The sequence below is a fragment of the Pelophylax lessonae genome (genome assembly GCF_965119305.1).
Source record: "Pelophylax lessonae genome assembly, chromosome: 5".
Classification (NCBI taxonomy): domain Eukaryota; kingdom Metazoa; phylum Chordata; class Amphibia; order Anura; family Ranidae; genus Pelophylax; species Pelophylax lessonae.
In genome coordinates this window covers 470702543-470722669 of record NC_138772.1, presented here as the reverse complement: position 1 = coordinate 470722669, position 20127 = coordinate 470702543, and the positions used below count along the sequence as shown (strand labels likewise).

The window sequence follows — 20127 nt, the reverse complement described above, 5'->3', positions numbered from 1 at the left end:
TCCATTGTTCCGTTTTCCAGTTCTGATGCTCACGTGCCCTAAGTAGGCATTCTTGGCTGTGGACATGGGTCAACATGGGCACCCTGAGGGGTCTGCAGCTACACAGTTCCATACACCACAAACTGCAATGCAATGCACTCTGTGTTCTGACACCATTCTATCAGGCCCAGCATTAACTTTTTTTCAGTAAGATGAGCTGCTGTAGCTCTTCTTTTGGATTGGATTACACGGGCCAGCCTTCACTCCCCGTATGTATCAATAAGCCTCCAAGGACCATGTCACTGGTTCGCCAGTTTTCTTTCTTTGGACCAATTTTGGTAGGTCCTCACCACTGCACACTGGGAACATCCCACAAGAGCTGCAGTTTTGGAGATCCTCTGACCTAGTCATCTAGCCATTAAAATGCGGCCCTTGTCAAAGTCTCCCAAATCATTGCACTTGCCCATTTTATTGATTTCAGAACACCTTTAGGGACAACATGTTTACCTGCTACCTAATCTATCCCAACCACTTTCAGATGCCATTTTAGCAAAATAATAAATGTTATTCACTTTGTTTGTGAGTAGTCATAATGTTTGGGCTGATCGGTGTATTCACTGTTGCGTTTTTTTTGCATGCTGTTTTACATTTTTATATTTTTGTGTTTAATGTAAGTAGAATTACAAGTTAAATATGTTTGTTTGAAAGGAATCGCACACTCATTGTTTTCACTGTTTAAGAAGGTTAACACACAGTTTATAATTAAATTTGCGCTGTGTGTACATATATATATGTGTGTGCTTCTTGCATTTTGTCATGAAAAGAATTTAGTTTAGATAAAAAAAATACCTTTTATTGAGAAGGTATGGAGACTGCCATTGCTGACCTTCTCTTCTAAAATGCTATTTTTGTTTAATGCAAGATACGAATAAAATCAACAAAACAAATGAAAGCAGAAAAAAGTTTTGAAAATATACACACATAGTTTAGTAGGATTTTCTCAAATTAGACTACAAAAGTGGAAATGCATTACTACATACTAGCCCCCGTCCCTTTTTAAAGTGATTGCTACCTTTATGCCCCCAATGCAAGCGGCTTGCTATGGGGGCACTTGATAGGGGAGAAGAGCCAGGAGCGCCAGCGGGGGACCTGAGAAAAGGAGAATCGGGGCTGCTCTGTGCAAAACCACTGCACAGAGCAGGTAAGTATGACATTTATTTTTTAAAAACCATTTAGGCATACATCACTTTAAGGGTCCTTTCACACAAGCTATCAGATCCATCTGTCAGATTTTCTGATTGGAAGCTCAATGCAGCCCTATGGAAAGTCGGACTGTGTCCTTTTCCATTTTTGCGGCCCAAAAGTGATGGAGTTGGCCTGTAAACGGGCAATGGAGTCAGTTTACACCCAGCCACCCATAGAGCTGTCACGGGTGCACGTGCACAAACTGAACCGGCACGGACTTAAAAAAATGGACAAAGTTACATAGTCTGGTTGAAAAAAAACACAAGTCCATCTAGTTCAACAAATAAAAGGAATAATATATATATATATATATATATGCAAAGCATGATCTTATTTGCTCCAGCAGGGGAAAAATTCCTTCTTGATCCCCCAAGAGGCAATCGGATATTCCCTGGATCAACTTTACCTATACGTGTTGGTATCCAGTTATATTATGTACTTTTAGAAACAAATCCAGGCCTTTTTTAAAGCTAAAAAGGTCCCTTCGGCTCCAGATCAACAGGGGATCTGCTCACGGATCCCCTGCTGAGTGGAGCAGACTGCTCTGTGTGAAAGGAGCCTTATTCTCACTGATCTCCTATATTAAATGTGGATACCTTTCGTCACCCGAGCAGCAGCCCACACCAATACTTACTTGTAAAAGGGTTACTGTTGATCTGGGGAGAGGGACTACTAGTTGACCGCTTAAGTTGTGAAGGATAGAGCACTGTATACAAGCACTATCATCGGAGAAAACACAAGCCCACAACACAATCCGATAGTTAGTACTGTCAGACAACTAAGCCCAGAACTGACTGCCTGCTTCTGGGGATAGGGACTAGAGTCATAGCTGCCACCCTGTGTTGTGAATGACCGTGTGCTGGTGACAAGCACCATCATTCATAAAAACCACAAACCCACAGCACAATCTGGCAGCTATTACTCTAATGCCCCATACACACGTGCAGATTATCTGCAGACTTTTGTCTGCAGACTTACCAAAACCATATAATATGAGGTCAAACCTAAACACTTTCAATTTGTATGCAATCCGGCAGGCCCTTGCACTACATAGAAAAGGTAAGTCTGCAGACAAAAGTCTGCAGATAATCTGCACGTGTGTATGGGGCATTAGTCAACAGCCCAGATGAGTCTGTCTGCTATTGTGGGGTGGGGGACTAGAATAGAAGCTGCTGGCTTGTGTTTTAATGATTAACGGCGCTCGTCTGATGCCTGCCATCATTCATAACACAAGTAGGCAGCTGCTACTTTAGTTCCTCTCCCTGAAATAGCAGGCAGGTAGGTCTGGGCTCTGTAGTGTACGAAGCAGAGCAAAGCAGACTAGATGGCAGAGCTGCAGTTATGCCCCTCTCATGTGTGTGTGTTGTGCGTAACTACCCTCTCTCCTCTTTGTGTCTGTCAATTAGACCCCATAAAGAATTTGTCTCCTAGCAAGAAGAGTGCTTGGACAGTGGGAGGGGGGCTCAAGCTCTCAACCATGCTAGTTCAGCAACCAAGGCACAGATCAGAACAGGACTAAGTGCTCCATGCACATGTAGTATGAGTTTGAGCAATGGAAAAGCTGGGTGGGCTGTTTATCCCTCGCCACACCTGAAGATTACAGGGTATCGGGAGTGGGGGGCATGGACAAAGAGGGATTTTACCTAAACAAAGAGACATCAGCATAAGGGACATATGCTGCTGACTGTAAGTAATATTTCTTGTGCTGATTTTTCTTTCTTTTTTTTTTTTTGGTGCCCCTCGTTTTTAACTATACACTTTTAAATGTACTTGTCCTTTACATTGGAGAACCTTCCCCCCAATATCCATCTTTAAGATTGTATTACATTTATGGATTAGCACACTTATAGAACAACTTGAATAAGAATCAGAGATGAGTAAACATTTTTATTAAGGTGTTTCACAAGAAAATAACACACATTTCTCTAAATATCATGGTCAACATTGTTCATATTAAAAATACCACTTCTATGATGAGCTGAACTACGTACATTTGGCAAGATACTAACTACGCAGACAATCCATAGAAGCACATACTGCAGGTCTTATTAAAGATAAAGGTATTCTTCCCGCAACAGTTTTGCACATTCTAAATGAGCTAAAAAACAAAAAAAAAACACTAATTTGCTGTGAGGCTTTGACCCATTTTATTCCCATTGATTTTCAGAATTCTTCTAATGGTATGGCATTGGATTTCCTAATTTCTTGTTTAAGGATTTAGAAACGTTGAGATTGTCTTATAGATATAATCATTATAAGTACATATATCTAAATTTCCAAATTCCCTTTTGCAATGAACAAGCTCTGGGCTATAGATTTGTGGTGGGAACCCAAGCATGTGCCTTATCTGTGTTTGGTGATCGGCTAACACAGCTGCTGTTTTGCCTGAAGACGCTGCAACTTCCTGTGCCACTCAAGAGGGGCATAGTTGGAGGCCAGAACTAGTTCAAAGAAATAAGCTTAAGAATTATTTGGAAAGATGGACAGGACTCAATGGGCAGAAATTAAATCCACAAAAATAAAATGTCTAGCTCACAAGCAATAAATTGGCTTGAAAGAAAGATAGGCAGTTGAGCAGAGTCAAAAAAGTGGCTAGCAGGGCAGTAAGCAAATGCAAGAAATGGATGGGCATCAGATGTTCTAACTTGGTGTAAAGTAGTCCTCAGGAGCAATATAGCTTTGGATTACATTTAATACATATAAGAGGTAGAAACCCTAAATAAGCTCGGATCTACTCCTCCCACCCTCATTCTAAGCCTATTCTATCCACTCTTACTAAACTGGTCACTTACTCCAGTCCGGTCACATGATCTCTTCAGCGCCAGCTTCAGTGTAGAGGAGAGATTGCCGACAATGGCTGCAGAGCCTGGGCGATGATGTCACACACAGGCTTACTGTGGGGCATCTGTTGTCGGCTGTCTCTCCTCTACGCTGAAGCCAGCTCTAGGACCCAATCATGTGACCGAATCAAACAATTTCAGAATAGGTAGGTATAGGCATTTTTCCTTTTACAGGGTAGATAGAATAGGCTTGGAATGTTGGTGGGAGTAGATTTAAAGCGTTTCTTACCCCAAAACTTCATATTCCTGATATGTGCCTGCTGTACTGTGTACTTGTATGAGAAAGTTTCCTCTTCTTTTTGTATGCTTCCTTTTTGTGAAATCCCTGGTGTTCTGCCAGTTCCTCTGCTTTCCTATTAAAAACTGATCACACTAAGCAGAACACACTGTAGTCAGTTCTCTAGCTGTGCTGGGGACTTAGCCTGCTTTCCTCCGAAGATCAGACTTGTCCTGACATGCCCCCGCTTCACAGCCATTCACTGGGAAGCTCAGTGTGCTGCTGCTTGTCCTCACTTATACAACTGGGAACAGAGGGAATGTGATCACTTGAAAAAAGGTATTTATTTATAATGTATTTTTATATCTATACAAAAATGTTTTGTCTTTCATTTCTGTTTTAAACGGAATAGGTTGTCTTACAAGGTGATCGTTTGCAATCACTTTAAGCTTAGTTAGGGTTTGACGTGACTTCCACTGTAATATAACATCTACCGGTAATTTAATTTAAATTAATTTAATAGCTTGTATTAACTGAATGCATTATATAGGTAATACAGTTTTATATACAAGCTAGCTTTGTTTGAGCTAGACCCTGGCATGCTTTTCAACAGGCTTTCTCAATCTTTCTTCACCAGAGGAAGCCTTAAAATAATTTTCAGGTCTCTGTTAAAATTATTTCAACACAATCTGTGGTAAGAATGCCCCCCTCACACACAGCTAAAATGATCATTGCTGTCATGGCTGGCCTGGCTGTGGAGAGTGTCATTTGACCCCGAACTTTGTAGGCACCATCAGATTGGAGGTCAATAAGCCACAGCTCAAGGAACCCTAGCAATCTCTGGAGGAACCCTAGGAACAAAATGTATCATGACATTTGTAAAAGGAAGATCTTATTCAAATAGCCAAAAAGTTTTAAATGTGGAACCCTAGGAACAAAATGTATCATGACATTTGTAAAAGGAAGATCTTATTCAAATAGCCAAAAAGTTTTAAATGTAAAAACAAAAATATTATAGCAAGTCTTTTTTAAGCGTTAGATTGGTAAGTTCTGGTGTTACCTTGAAGAAGTATGGCCAAAGTGTTTTTGGCCCTGCTTCTCCTATAGATCATAGAAGTGCAGTTCATTCTGAACTTCTGTGACCCATTTCTGTGATGTCACTCAGCCGATCCAGGCTCTGGATCGATCCTGACTTTGTAGCCGGCAGCTGTCTTAGCCTCTCAGTATGTGGCACACCAGTGAGCACTGGAGGGGCAGAGCAGAGAGTGATGACTGACAGTTACAGGCTCTCTGCTCAATGTAGTTTGAGAACCGAGCGATCAGCGGTCTTCGATTTCTCAGTCTTAGTATTAGCGGGTGACCGATTCTGCATCAACCAATTAGAGTAATTTTTTTTTTTAAAGAACCCATTCTTCTCTTTTAAAATGTTTTCAGAGTCATTGTCCAGTGTTACTAGATAGCTGTGACATGAGAGAGTTAGCAATACAAGGTTTACAACTGCTTCAATGCACAGGTACTGATAGTGGGATAGCAAGCGGTAAAGACCAGGAGTCCGGGACATATGTAGAAACTACATTTTTTTTCAGTTTGTTATTGCTCTCAAAGCCTTGTCCTGAAAATCTGTTCCAAAGACTTGCATACTGCCTTCTGTGGATTTGACAGGTGGGTCTCCCTTAAGTGGCAGTGGTGAGAATTTTAGGCCTTGTTTAAAACCCGTGTGATACAAAAGGGCTCAAAAAAATCAAAGGCATTGATACCCTTTACACTGCTTTAGCAAATATGCCCAGTTGTGAGAAATGTGCTTCTTTGTATTTTTGCTGATTGTCTTAATAATAAAGCAAACCATACACTATTTTTTATATGTGCTTTAATACACCTCAATGGTGGTCCTGAATTAGTGGCATCTGTAGCTGCACTGAGGCATCTTCATTGCAGGTTTGAGTGCCCCCATCTTGTCCACAGCCTCTACCAAATCAGAAAATGTTAGCTGCCAGACCATAGATTGACAGCTTCTGTCTGAAGCGGGGGGTATAACTATTGCATTGTAATTGAATAAATAAGAAATCTTCAGTCACCGGACAACTGAATAATAAGTGCTTTCTTTTCATAACTTTGTCACTGGTATTCTTCAATACAATTGTTGATCAGTATAGTATTCTTTTAAATATATATTGCACACATCCATTAACAAAATACAAACAGTTTTGCCAGTATTAGGCATTGTGACTGGCCTGTTTATTATTGTGCCTTATTAAGAGTAAAGTGCATAAATAAATTACTATCAGAGGTGTAACTACAACCGTCATAAACAAAGTACAGTAAACCCCCGCTCCATCGCGGTTCAGTTTTTGCGGTCCCGATATATTGCGTTTTTTTTTTTTTTGTAATGTTATTTTACTATATAAATCATTAAGAATGAAATATTTTTGTGTTTTCCATATCTCTTGCTATGTCTCTCAGTATCTTTTTTGTGTTTAAATGAGTTTCTATTGTTTTAAAAGTGTGTTTAAAGACCTTAAAATGCTTTTACACGTACAGTGACAGTAAAAAAAAACATGCCTACAATGCATTTTAATAGGGTTTTTCTATTTCGCGGATTTTCACTTTTCACGGCTGGGTCTGGAACGTAACCCCCGCAATGGAGGGGGGTTTACTGTATTTCCACTCGTAATGTGCCTGCCAGCCAGTTTGCTCAGGAACTAGTTCTATCTACATTGAACATGTTTGTTTAAATTGTAATCCCCCGAATCTATATCATAGTAGAATAAGGATTTGACCTTTACTGAGAGAACCACATAGGATGCCATTGCTGACTTCTAAAAATATTAGTTGCCCAAGAGTTATATTGATCCAGCAATTTACATAGTTTCTGAGCCACTGATCTAGAAGAAATAAGCAGCCCAGGTGTTCATCACCAGTTAAATGTAGTTCATTGATTTTTTTCCTTCTCTTCAGAAAAGGTCTGCCTGTACCTCCCGTTGTACTGAGAGTCAGTAGGAGCCTGACATTGCACCTGCAAACTGCTGATTGCAGATGCAGTGCTCTGCAGGCTCGTAAGAAAAAAAATAGCAAATGCAATTTTCTTTATTTAATTATTTCTTAAATGAACTTATCCTTTAGGCCTGTTTCACACAGGCTTTAGTTTGTATAAGAGTAATGTAAATAGCAAGCTTTGACAAAGCATTTGCAGCGTTTTCAGCAAGCTTTGTTGAAGCTTTTAAAGTACCACCAAAAACACACCCAAAAATTAAAACAAAAGTCAAATATGTGCTCACTGAAAATACACTGAACTTTTAGCACATGTATGTAAAGCTTTAGGGTAATTGGCACAAACCACGTGCAGCATGTTCGCTGCTTTGAAGTAGCCGCTCTGTGATGCTACAGGGATCAACCAGAGAGTGACGTGCTGAATACCCAAAACATGTAGACTCTTCACATATTGAAACCGCTATTGCTTTCAAATATTAGACAATTATTCTTGTCTATGCATGGGTATAAAGTATCTATAGTCAACAGTGACCTTTATCAATTTATTAGCAGTCACATGCACAAAATTGATAACATGTTCACAGCTCCTATTGGATAGGGCCAAAATTATCCCACACATTTCCAGTGAGGAAAATAATTATTTAATCCCCTGCAGATTTTCTAAGTTTGCCCACTTAAAAAGAAATGAAGGCTCTATAATTTTTATCATAGGTGTATTTAAAATGATAGAGACAGAATATCAACCAAAAATCCATGAAAAACACATGAAAGAAATGTTATGAATTGAGTTGCAGTTCAGTGAGTAAATTACCAATTTTATCCCCAAGCAAAACATGCCTTAGTACTTGATAGAAAAACCCTTGTTGGCAAGCAGAGAGGTAAGACGTTTCTTGTAGTTAGTTACCAGGTTTGCAAACATCTCAGGAGAGATTTTGTTGCACTCTTCTTTACAGATCTTCTCTAACTTCTTAAGGTTTCTTGGCTGAAGTTTCAGCTCCCTCCATAAATCTTCTATAGGATTAAGGTCTGGAGACTGGCTAGGCCACTCCGTAACCCTAATGTGTTTCTTATTCAGCCACTCCCTTGTTGCCTTGGCGGTATGTTTTGGGTCTATGTCATGCTGGAAGACCTATCTTCATTGTTCTGGCTGAGGGAAGAAGGTTCTCATCCAAGATTTTACAATACATGGCCTCCATTATTGGCCCTTCAATGCGGAAATGTCAGCCTGTAGCTTTAGCAGAGAAATAGCCCCAAATCATGTTTCCATCTCCGAGGCATGGTGTTCCTAGGGTCATAGTCAGTTTTTTCTTCCTCCAAATATGGCAAGTTAGATTAATGCCAAAGAGCTCAATTTTGGTCTAATCTGACCTCTGCACTTTCTCCCAATCCTTCTCTGAATTATTTAGATGTTCATTGGCAAAACTTCAGACAGACCTGTACATGTGCCTTCTTGAGGAGGGGGACCTTGTGGACGCTGCAGGATTTCAATGATTTGTTTGGTGACTGTTGTCCCAACTGCCTTGAGATCATTCACAAGCTCCTCCCGTGTAGTTCTGGGTTGATCCCTCACTTTTCTCTTAATCATCCTTACCCAATGAGGTGAAATCCTGCATGGAGCTCCAGACCGAGGATGATTGATGGTTATTTTGTAGTTCTTCCATTTGTGAATAAACGCTCCAACAGTTGTCTCCTCACCAAGCTTCTTGCTAATGGTCTTGTAACCCATTCAAACCTTTTACAGGTCTGCAATCTTGTCCCTGACATACTTTGACAGCTGTTTGGTTTTGCCCATTAAGGTGAGGTTTGAATGAAAGAAATAGATTCTGTGGACAGGTGTCTTTTATACAGATAATGAGTTGTCGTTAGGAGCACCTTCTTAAATTGACAGGGCTAATCTGTGTACCCCATGAGCATGCACTGTAGCAAGTCTGTGGGAGCCAGAATTATTGTTGGTTGGTAGGGGATCAAATACTTATTTTATTCACTAAACTGCAACTAAATTTATAACAATTCATTTTATATCATGTGTTACTTCTGGATTTTCGGTTGATATTCTGTCTCTATCATTTAAAATACACCTATAATAAAAATTATAGACCCTTCATTTCTTTGTAAGTGGGCAAACTTACAAAATCTTCAGGAGATCACATAGTTATTTTGGTTCGTGTATGTTTCAATTGATTTGATGTAGTCAATAAATATTCCAAAACACTGTTCAAATTGTACATTCCTTTACAATATTATAACACAGTTGCAATATTAGAACACAACTCAGTTCACTAACCTATAACGCATGTCCTAAGTGCTATAAGAGTAGTAATTTGCAGCAATGGGATTCAGCTCTGGTTGTTGGAAATAGCAAAGATCACCATAAATATTGCAGAGCTTTAAATGAACATAACATGAATATGAGTGTATGAATATAAAGAAAACAAAAAAATAGATGATCAATAAAAAGTCCAAAGTGTCAACACCACAGTCGCGTCGGGTGGAGCCTGTGCTGGTGACGGATGTTTTGTACAAGCGCTATTACTCATCATAATCTGTGAGTGTTAGTTCTTTGTTAGTGTAAAACTGTCAGATACATTTTATTCAATGTGGCATTGTTTTCCCTCGTATATTTAATGAATGGAATGCGGAGTTGTGACCGGCCATGAGTGTGTACGTGGCACTTTGTTTGGAGATCGATGTACGGAGACCAGTGGGATCCTATTGAAGATATATGTTTACCCCTTTGAGTAGTGGTTTATAACCACACAAGACTGTCCCACTCTGTACTTATGATATGAGAGTCCATTAACTCTAGTAAGCTTGCGCTTCTTTCTCTATGGCGGTGGATCACTAGATAATCAGATGCATCACGAATAGCATATGGTGACCTTTGAAGTGGACATTTTGATAGTCACTGTGGTGTTGACACTTTTGACGTTTTATTGATCATCTATGTTTTATTTATATTTATGCAGTTATATTCATTGCATGTTCATTTAGTGCCCGTTCACATACGAGCGACGCTACTTCCAGGGGCGACCTCCGAGGTCGTGGTGCGAGCAGCGCGCCGCGACCTCAGAGCGGCCGCCACGGACTTCATAACATTGAAGTCTATGGCGGTCACCTCCGGGTCGCCCCAAAGAAGCTCCGGACCCTTTTTCTAAGTCGGAGCGACTTGTGTCGCTCCTATTAGAACGGGTTCGCAGCTTCCCTATGGAAGGCGACCTACGGCGACCTGTGAGGCGACCAGGTCGCCTCACAGGTCGCCCCAGTGTGAACGGGGGCTTAAAGCGCTGCACTGTTTTTTTTTTTTATTTTATTTATATCAATTTATGTCTAGCTGCTGAATGGACCTTTGAATGCAGTTTCTTCTATTTTTTTGTCACAATAAATATGAATTGCCATAGCTTGGTGAACTGAGCCTTGTATTTGATAAGATGTTAAAGTACAGAGCAGTTATTGGCACATTAGTCTAACATATAAATAATAAAGTCTCTGAACACCATACACAGCTTAAGATCGGTTAATGCCAGCTTATCGTAGTGGACAACTTCTTTAGTTGACACAAATGACTGTATGTAGGCATCATGAAAGGGACAAATAATACTTCTGTCCAGTTACAGTCCGATATATACACTAAGGAGGCTATGCTAGGTCTTCTTCATTTATATGCTATGTCAAACAATATCGGCATGTCTGCATGTGAATATGAGTTCAGTTGTTATTGAGAACCCACCACGAAGCTGGAAAACAAGAAACTCGGGTTAGAATAAAAGAAGTAAATGGAATAGTAAGTTCTGTAATCAAATATAAATAATCATTTTCATCCTACATTTAGCAATACCAATAACAGGACTCCCTAAGGAGTTATGTGATCATTTCAATGCACAATATCATTGGACAAGTACATTTTATACTACGTTTAATGCATTCAACTGACACTTAAATGAGTAGACATTCATGGACAGACAAAGACACCAGTGAAAGGGATATACTCTGCGCTAAGGAAAAAAACATATAGTAGGCTGTAGCCTCCCTTAACTATAACCAAAAGGCTATGTACATATAAGTAAAAGAGGAGGGAAATGGCACTGTCTACTAAGAAATACGGTAATAACAGATAAAGGGCAATGACAATAAATATTAGGTGTGGCAATAAAAAAATATGAAAAGAATACAAAATAAGCTAAAAATAGATGGTAGGTGGACAATAATAAATAAATAAATGCACAATAATATATAAAAGTGTCACGTACTGTGAATGGTGGTGAAAATAATAAAAAGGTAATATCACATGAAAGTGCTTAGTGGCAAGATAAATAACGGAATGATTAAAATAAGGTGCACATAGAATATGTCAGCTGGGCAAGGTGCACAAGTAATCAAATAAAGTGACTGGGTGTCAGCTGACAGCAACAGTCCATAAATGGTGTATACAGGTGAAAACACTCTTCATGCAGCAATACCAATGGTGACCCCGTGGTGGGTAGTATGGTGAGGTGCTTGGTGGCCCCCTATGATAAGTAGCAAACTCACCAGAAATACCCACCCCACACAGGGGTATAGGGCAGGTATATATAGTGGCAAAGGGTTATCCCTCTGATGGATCCTGGTTCCCTCATGGTATCTTGATGTACAGGGATGTGCCGGGAGATCCCTGTAGGGCTCTGGGATACCCAGCTGCTGTGACTGAACTAGGAGCCTCTGGGGACTGAATACCCAGCCACCCATTGAGTGCGGATCTCACAAGACCCCTGGAAATCCTTTAGAGGAACCCCCTGAGTATCCCGGAGCCCTACAGGGATCTCCCGGCACATGCCAAAGCCGTGGCTTATGTCAATCACCAGGGGGGAACAAGAAGTGTCCTGGCGGCTCTGGAGGATACCGGCATTCTAAGGTGGGCAGAACGGTACATTCCAGCCCTCTCCGCCGTACACTTTCCCAGGGTGGAAAACTGGCAGGCGGATTACCTCAGTTGGCAGGCGTTGGACCAAGGGGAGTGGTCCCTTCATTCGGAGGTGTTTCATCAGTTGTGTCTCAGGTGGGGCATCCCTGAGGTGAATTAGTTGGTGTCCTGGCTCAACAGAAAGGTGCAGAGGTTTGTGGCTTGGTCATGGGATCCTCTGGCGGACACCACAAATGAGCTGGTGTCCCCGTGGGGTCAGTATTGTCTGATTTACACCTTCCCTCCTATCAAGCTTCTGCCAAGACTTCTAGGCAGGATCGAGGCAGAAGGGATTCCGGTCATCTTAGTGTCCCCGGGCTGGCAGTGCCAGGCTTAGTACGTCGATTTGGTGTGGTTGGTCGCCGACGTTCCTTGGAAGCTTCCTCTCAGGGGAATCTTCTCCCCTGTCTATCGTTCCTTCCTCAGGTTGTCTCTGATTTTCATTTGAATGAAGACATTGTGTTGCCTTCCCTGTGTTCCAGGCCAAAACATTTGAAGGAAATTGCTTTGCATGCCTTGGATGTGGTCCAGGCAATTAGGGTGTACCTGGCAGCTATGGAGACTTTTAGGAAGTCAGACTCACTATTTGTGCTCATCGATGGGCCTCGGACAGGGTTGTCCGCTTCCTCTATGACCCTTTAGAGATGGATGAGACAGACTGTGATTCAGGCCTAATCCATCAGGGGTCAGGTTCCTCCTTCCCCTGTTCAAGGTGCACTCTACTCGGGCACTCAGTGTCTTCTGGACCTTCCGTCATCATGCATCAGTGACGCAGGTTTGCAAGGCGGCCATCTGGTCATCGGTGCACACTTTTGCAAAGTTCTACAAAGTGGATGTGTTGGTATCTGCAGATGCTTCCTTTGGCCGAAAGTTTTGCAGGCTGCTGTTTAGAGGACCTGGTCCTCTTTGAGGGTGTATTGTTCTTTTCAGGTTGGCTCCAGTTGTTTTGGTTGAGCCCCTGTTGTCTAGTTGGCTACTGTTTAGCCTTGGAAATTTTTTGTTGTTTCTACCCCTCATGTTTAGTACTGCTTTGGGATGTCCCAATGGTTAAGAAGATCAGGAGCTGTGTCCAGCAATGAACGAAAGAGAAAATGGGATTTTTTGACTTACCGTTAAATCTATTTCTCTGATGTTCATTGACGGACACACCACCCACCCCTCTGTGGAGTTGTAATTCTTCTGACACTGCTTGTAACAAAAGGGAGTACCTATAGCAGAGAGATGAAGTATACCCCGTGGGACTGCCCATAGGCATAGCCAGAATTTTTTTCTGCCTAGTATCTTACTTCTGTAGGTGGCAGTATAACCCAGTGGTTAAGAAGATCAGGAGCTGTGTCCGTCAATGAACATCAGAGAAATGGATTTTATGGTAAGTCAAAAATCCAACTTTTCAGGGGTTGGGCTTGGCCCCTTATTTCCAGTGAAGGCAACTCTTAAGGCGTCAGCATACCAAGTAATTTTGGACAATTTCATGCTCCCAACTTTGTGGAAACAGTTTGGGGATGGCCCCTTCCTTTTTACAACATGACTGCGCACCAGTGCACAAAGCAAGGTCCATAAAGACATGGATGAGCGAGTTTGGGGTGGAGGAACTTGACTGGCCGGCACAGAGTCCTGACCTCAACCCCACAGAACACCTTTGGGATCAATTAGAGCACAGGCTGCGAGCCAGGCCTTCTTGTCCACATCAGTGCCTGACCTCATAAATGCGATTCTGGAAGAATGGTGCAACCTTCTCATAGACACACTCCTAAACATTGTGGACAGCCTTCCTAGAAGAGTTGAAGCTGTTACAGGTTCAAAGGGTGGGCCAACTCAATATTGAACCCTATGGACTAAGACTGGGATGCCATTAAAGATCATGTGGGTGTAAAGGCAGGTGTCCCAATACTTTTGGTAATATAGTGTATGTAATGTTTGAGAGGACTGCCAGAAACTGTAAACCTAAATAAGGAAACGAAGGTCAGAGAGTGTGGACATGCTGCAGAAGACAATACGAAATAGGAAACATGTTACATGAGCCTAGTAGAGATCAATGCTATTACCCTAATCAGTGTTCCAATTACAAACTGCCGAGGTGCAAGGGCTGCACATCATATACAAAAGAACTGCAGGTTGGTCATCAGGGACATAGATATTTTTCATGAGGTTCACTTTATGCAGGGCATTGTATGTGCCAGGGAAAATGCTAATATAATATGATATTTCTAAAAGAGCAGACACCATAAAATGCTAGGACACACTAATCTCGGGATTTACCTTCTTTTCCACAGCATGTCCAGAGCCCCAAAAGTCTGTATTTACATGAGCAGTAGGGACCCCCCTGCCCTTGCCTAGGCTGATCCACATGCCATACCGAAAATAAGCATTGCTATGTGGAAAAGGAAAGGCATCTGCCTATTCATTTACAGAAGGTTGATACATACATATACACTTTAAATTAGAACTAAATGCAAAACATTTTTTTCATTTTGGATAGAGTAAGTCGGGATTTTAAATCTTGTTGTTTTTGTTTCTCATTGGGGAGATTATCCTTCACTTCCTGATCCTCAGCCAAAACAGGAAGTGAGAAGAAATCCCTCCAAAGTGAGGGAATCCCTGGTTTTCACAAGGGTCACCAGAACTTGTGCCCCCATTGGGATGATTTCCCCTCTATTCCTGCTCTGATGACAACCCAAAAAGTGGTATTTTCTTTTACTTTCACTCTTGTTGATAATGGCAAACAGGACAAATGGAGAGGGCGAATCTACCTAACAGGGGCACAGACCGCAATAAAAACTCGACAGTTGTTTTAATCCCTCTCCTCTTTATCGAAAACCAAACAAAAAGTTTTGCCTTAAGCGCCGGTTCACATTGCAGCGACGCTACCTCGCACCGCGACCTCCGAGGTCGCGGTGCGAGCAGCGCACCGCTACCTCGGAGCGGCCGCCACGGACTTCATAACATTGAAGTCTATGGCGGTCGCCTCCGGGTCGCCCCAAAGAAGCTCCGGACCCTTTTTCTAGGTCGGAGCGACTTGTGTCGCTCCTATTAGAACGGGTCCGCAGCTTCCCTATGGGAGGCGACCTGTGAGGCGACCAGGTCGCCCTAGTGTGAACCGGCACTTAGTTATACTTAAAGGGGGTCCGAAAACAAAAGCCAGGCAGTCCCAAGAAATGTGTGTCCTAACACCGAATGTTGCATGCTTTCCGAAAACGTGCTCTTGAAATATTTTTGTACTTTTTTTCCCACAAGGGATTGGAAATCTTATATTGAGCGATTAGAAAAATTGGGTGGAAAATCATCTTGCATATGACTTAATTAACATGTTTATGGGCATTATATACAGTAGATTTGGCAAATTGATATTTCATCAACATATTAAAGCCCAATAAGAGGCACGAAACACGTATTGTAAGAGGAGGGTCATATTATGAGTCTCTATGTTTCTCAATGCTAAGCATCATCACACTTGTATGTAGTGCTGTAACTATTAATGTCTACATCATGTCACTGAACATAAACTATAAAATTATAATAGAAATATTCTATCCTCTAGATTTTTCTTTGCTTTCAGACTGTCTATGGAAACAAGCAGCCTTGGCTTTATTGTAGACATTCCAGTGTACTCCTGGTGAATCACTCGTGCAGGAGATAACACCGCAAGCACTAATTAAATTGGCTAATTCTAATTTGAAAATATAAGCTTGTAATGCATGTGAATTACACCATGAAAATGAACTCTTATCAAGATCTTCTGTTATTAAAACCAGCTGACAGCCCAGCAAACCTATTTTAGGGCTCGTACTCACCAGCTGTAATGTCATTTGTTGCCGTCTTTTTATTTGTACAGACATGGGGTGATCCATTGTTCTGAGTAAGGTTCAATCATAAAGTATTGCATTGGAATAATGTCCTGTGTGAAGCATTTTTGGGTGGCAAACTGGATTTTGTTACCTGAATTAACTGGGAACTTTCATAAATACGTTGTAGAACAAAATGGGGTTCATTTACAAGTAGACTGTCCATTTTCCAAGGGAATTTTTCCCAGAACTACGTAAATCAGGAGAAGTTTTTACTTTGCAAAAAATACCCAATCATGTGCAGGGAAAATAAAAAAATTAATAATCCTTTCTGATTTCACCTGATTGGATGATGGACCTTAGCAGAGCTTCGAAACAAATTAATTCTAATCAGCGCAACCTCCAAAAATAAAAGTGCTTATCAAAATATAATATAATTATGTATGATTATTATGACTAAATGCAAATTGCTGCTGACACTCAAACGTGCTTTTACCTCGCTTCCAACAATTCCATAAACTAAATATTAGTGCATTGCAACATAAAATGAAATCTAAATAAAGTGCATGTGCAATGAAACCTCAGATTATATAAATATAAAATCCGAGAAATAATATCATTCATGCAAAATGTCCATATGACTCAAAAAATCTAAAAGTCACATGAAATAGTCCATAAACAATACTCGTTGTCCTTTCTTAGCTCCACGCTTCACAGTTGCAGATACAGGATAGGGATATATGCAAATCGAACTTAACACATCTAGTGCTCTGTCTTTCAAAAGCTTTATTCCAATAAAAATAAACAGATATGGACTCACATAAATTGCACCTAGCCATGCTAGCTGTAAAGGGTCATGTAATCACATTGGCTTGCTGCTATGTAACTCATGATGGCCGCAGGATCATGTGAATAAGCAGGCTCCAATCCCCCATACGCGTTACGTCCTGGGTTTTTGACTTCATCAGTTAGTCTTAGCAGAGCTTCACCTCTGTCAATGAGCTCTGGGGAAAATTCCTTTGCAAAGTGCAACTTCCCTTGAAAAGTGAATAGCCTATTTGCTTTAATACGTAAATCAACCTGTGTGTCTAAAATGCATAGCACAGAAGCCAGATCCACACCTTTGTGCCAAAGTAACACGCAACACTTGACTGTGGCATTGCCATTTATCTAGACCCTTAAGGCTTATGGTCATGGTGGTAGGGGGTTTTACACACACTCCCCCTGCCTCTGTGGTGTTAAAAGTGTAAAAAGTTAAAGTTACACCTAAGCACTTAACCTCCCCTCCCCCCCCCCCAATAAAAAATAAATCTGAACTTCCAACCTCTAATACACGCATCTATGAATGTAAATGCACATGTCAGGGACACCTATGCACAAACATTGCTATACATAGGTTACACAGTGCCAAGCAAGCCACCATGGGAGCAATCATTCTAGGTCCATTATTCACTGTAAAAGCTAATGACCTGTAGGGGCTTTTAATGCATCGCCTATGGAAAATATTGGGTATTGAAATTTGTCGCCATTTCACAGGCACACACAATTTAAAGCCTTGCCATTTTGGGTAACTATTTACCTGGCACAACCTCATCTTTTATATTTTACCAAAAATGATATATTTGTATTATATTGTATTTGTATGCCCTAAAAGCAACTTTAATGTATTTAGTAATTGGTATTTAGTGATGAAAGGGCTGCCTTACTGCAATGCACTTTGACATACATGCTGTAATGTAAGTATTGAAGGAAAGATAGGTTTGACAGCCCTGGATCTCTTACCTGAAAAATAAAAATATAGCAGACAGCAGTGACAGCTCCAACGTTTGATGTTTAGAAGTGGGCCTTACCTCTCTTTTGTTGACTCTTATGTGGCCCAGGCATTTCAATCAGAGCTAATATTATTGCTCACATATATCTAAACATGTACAGTTTAGCCTTTGAATATTAAAATGATAAAGTGAAATAATAGCAGTGGTTGATGTTTAAACATGAATCATGTTTCTGCAGAGTGGAATCACAATAGTCTATGCAATAGCATATAATAATGTTCATGAATGCAGTGATGATAATTATACAAACCAGGTACGAGCATCGTAGTCATCAGCTCCGGTGTTTCCAGGAAATCAACGTTACTCCGCTGAAATGTCTTGCTGTAATTAGCTTGGAGATGGCTGTGTAAACATTTCATCAGTTAATATGTGAAAATTAACTATTCAAAGCAAACTTGTAGAAAAAAACTAAAATCATTCACCAAAAGCCTCAGAGACTTGACAGCACATGCCATCATAATATATTTCATGTTATAATAATCATCAGTGCATCTTGCAGCTCCTAGAGAGGCCTATGCATTAGAGTTTTCTCAAAGTCATCACCTGCATAGCTATAAGCATGCTCCCTAAACCACTAGATGACTATGCCTGGGCCTATATGCCTCACTCTTGTCCCAGGCATTGCACGGTGGGATGGAGCCAGGGATCAGGGGGGCTTCCTGGTCGTACATGATTATGGTAAGGTCAACAGCAAAATGTGCTGTATCACACTGAAAATTCTGTCCACACGCCAAAGCACCCTCTTATGTTAATGGCTAGCCTATGTCAGTATTTGCATAGGAACACCCCCTAGTCCACCACAAGGCTATGCCAAGGTCTGCTCTAAGGTCACTCAAGTCCTAGGCATCACATGGTGATGGAGCCAGAAATGGGGGTTGGTTGTGCTATACATGTTCAGGGAAGGGCAAATCGCAAAACATGCGTTGAGAATTGTATCCATACATCTGAGCTCTTCATATGTCCATGGCTTGTCTTTGTCTACATTAGCAGCACAACATGATATCACATTGATTAATGAATATATTGATGTAATTCCTTATAATTTTTTGAATATTTTCTTTTTCCTGTACCATATTGGCATCTAAGTTGATATTTTCATGCAGGTAAGGCAAATAAACAAACTATTTTATAGTATACCAGTGGTCCCAGCACCTTGTTTTCCATCTATGTTCACCTGCAGGGGTAACACACTGTGGTTTAATTTCCCCTTAGAATATTTCTTTTATTCTATATGATGGAAAATGCTGAAGGAGTAAAACAATCTGTGGCATGGGGCAGAGCAGGAAAACTCTGGAAGGTAAATCTCAATGCTGAAGTTGTTAGGAGATTTAATAGAGACCTGTATATGGTGTGGCTGAATGTAGCCATCATAGACAGGAGGTGTGTTATTTGCAGGATTGCCAGGTAAGAAGAGAAGAAAAAAACGAACAAAGAAAACAAATGCAGCCACCACATCTAAAGGCTGGTAAGCTGCAATTTGTTGCATTTTTTTTTTTTGAGTTTGAATAAGCCTTTACTCTTTCGTGCCGGTGGTACGCATATATGCCTCTCAAGCGGCCACATATTGCGTACCAGAATGTAAACAGAGCTGTGCCAAGAGCGCGCTCCCACCACGGTTACTGGCGGGTAATGAAAAACTCCCGTTCTCTACTTGCGATCGGGAGCTTTCTGACCATGTGATTGCTGTGACAGCCAAACATGGTGGTCACATAATCAGAAACCCGCCCCTCTTCCCAGCAACAGAAACCTCTTTTAACCACTTGCCGACTGCCTAACGACTATCTACGTCGCCAGTCAGCCCCTCACAGGCAAAGTGATGTAGTACTACGTCGCTAGCCTGTGAGGCTCTAGGGAGCGAGCGCGCACCGCCGGAGGCGCGCTCCCGCTCGCTCACGGACCCCCCCCGCGCGTGTGAGCGGCAGACCCGATGTCCGCCACTCACTCGCAATCGTCGGTTACACTGGGAGAAATGCAGGCGGCTAATGTGAACAAAGCCGCCTGTCATTCTCCCTGTGTAACAGCAGAGATCATACAGTCCTGCTATGTAGGACCGTAGATCTCTGCTGTTACATGAAAAGCCACATCCAATCACAGTTATAAGCACGCCCCTAGGGACACACTTAACCCCTCCTTCTCCAATAAAGTTAACCCCTTCCCTGCCAGTGTCATTTTTACAGTAACAGTGCATATGTATAGCACTGATTACTGTAGTAATGTCACTGGTACCCCCAAAAGTGTCAAAAATGTCAGTCAAGGGTCCGATCTGTCCGCCGCAATGTCGCAGTCCCCCCAAAAAAAAAACGCAGAT

General features: G+C 41.4%; 1 protein-coding gene across 1 annotated transcript in view; it reads right to left on the bottom strand.

Annotated features, from left to right (window-relative positions):
• Window positions 1–10614: 10614 nt before the first annotated feature.
• The window catches only part of NECAB1 (N-terminal EF-hand calcium binding protein 1), a 356712-nt gene continuing 347199 nt past the window's right edge, over window positions 10615–20127 (bottom strand). Inside the window, exons 12-13 of the mRNA XM_082258437.1 lie at window positions 18070–18161; window positions 10615–11003 (exon numbers count right to left, since the gene is read on the bottom strand). Of these exons, the coding sequence (XP_082114563.1) occupies window positions 10975–11003; window positions 18070–18161 (121 nt within the window). The 3' untranslated portion in view covers window positions 10615–10974. The remainder of the gene's footprint in view (window positions 11004–18069; window positions 18162–20127) is intronic.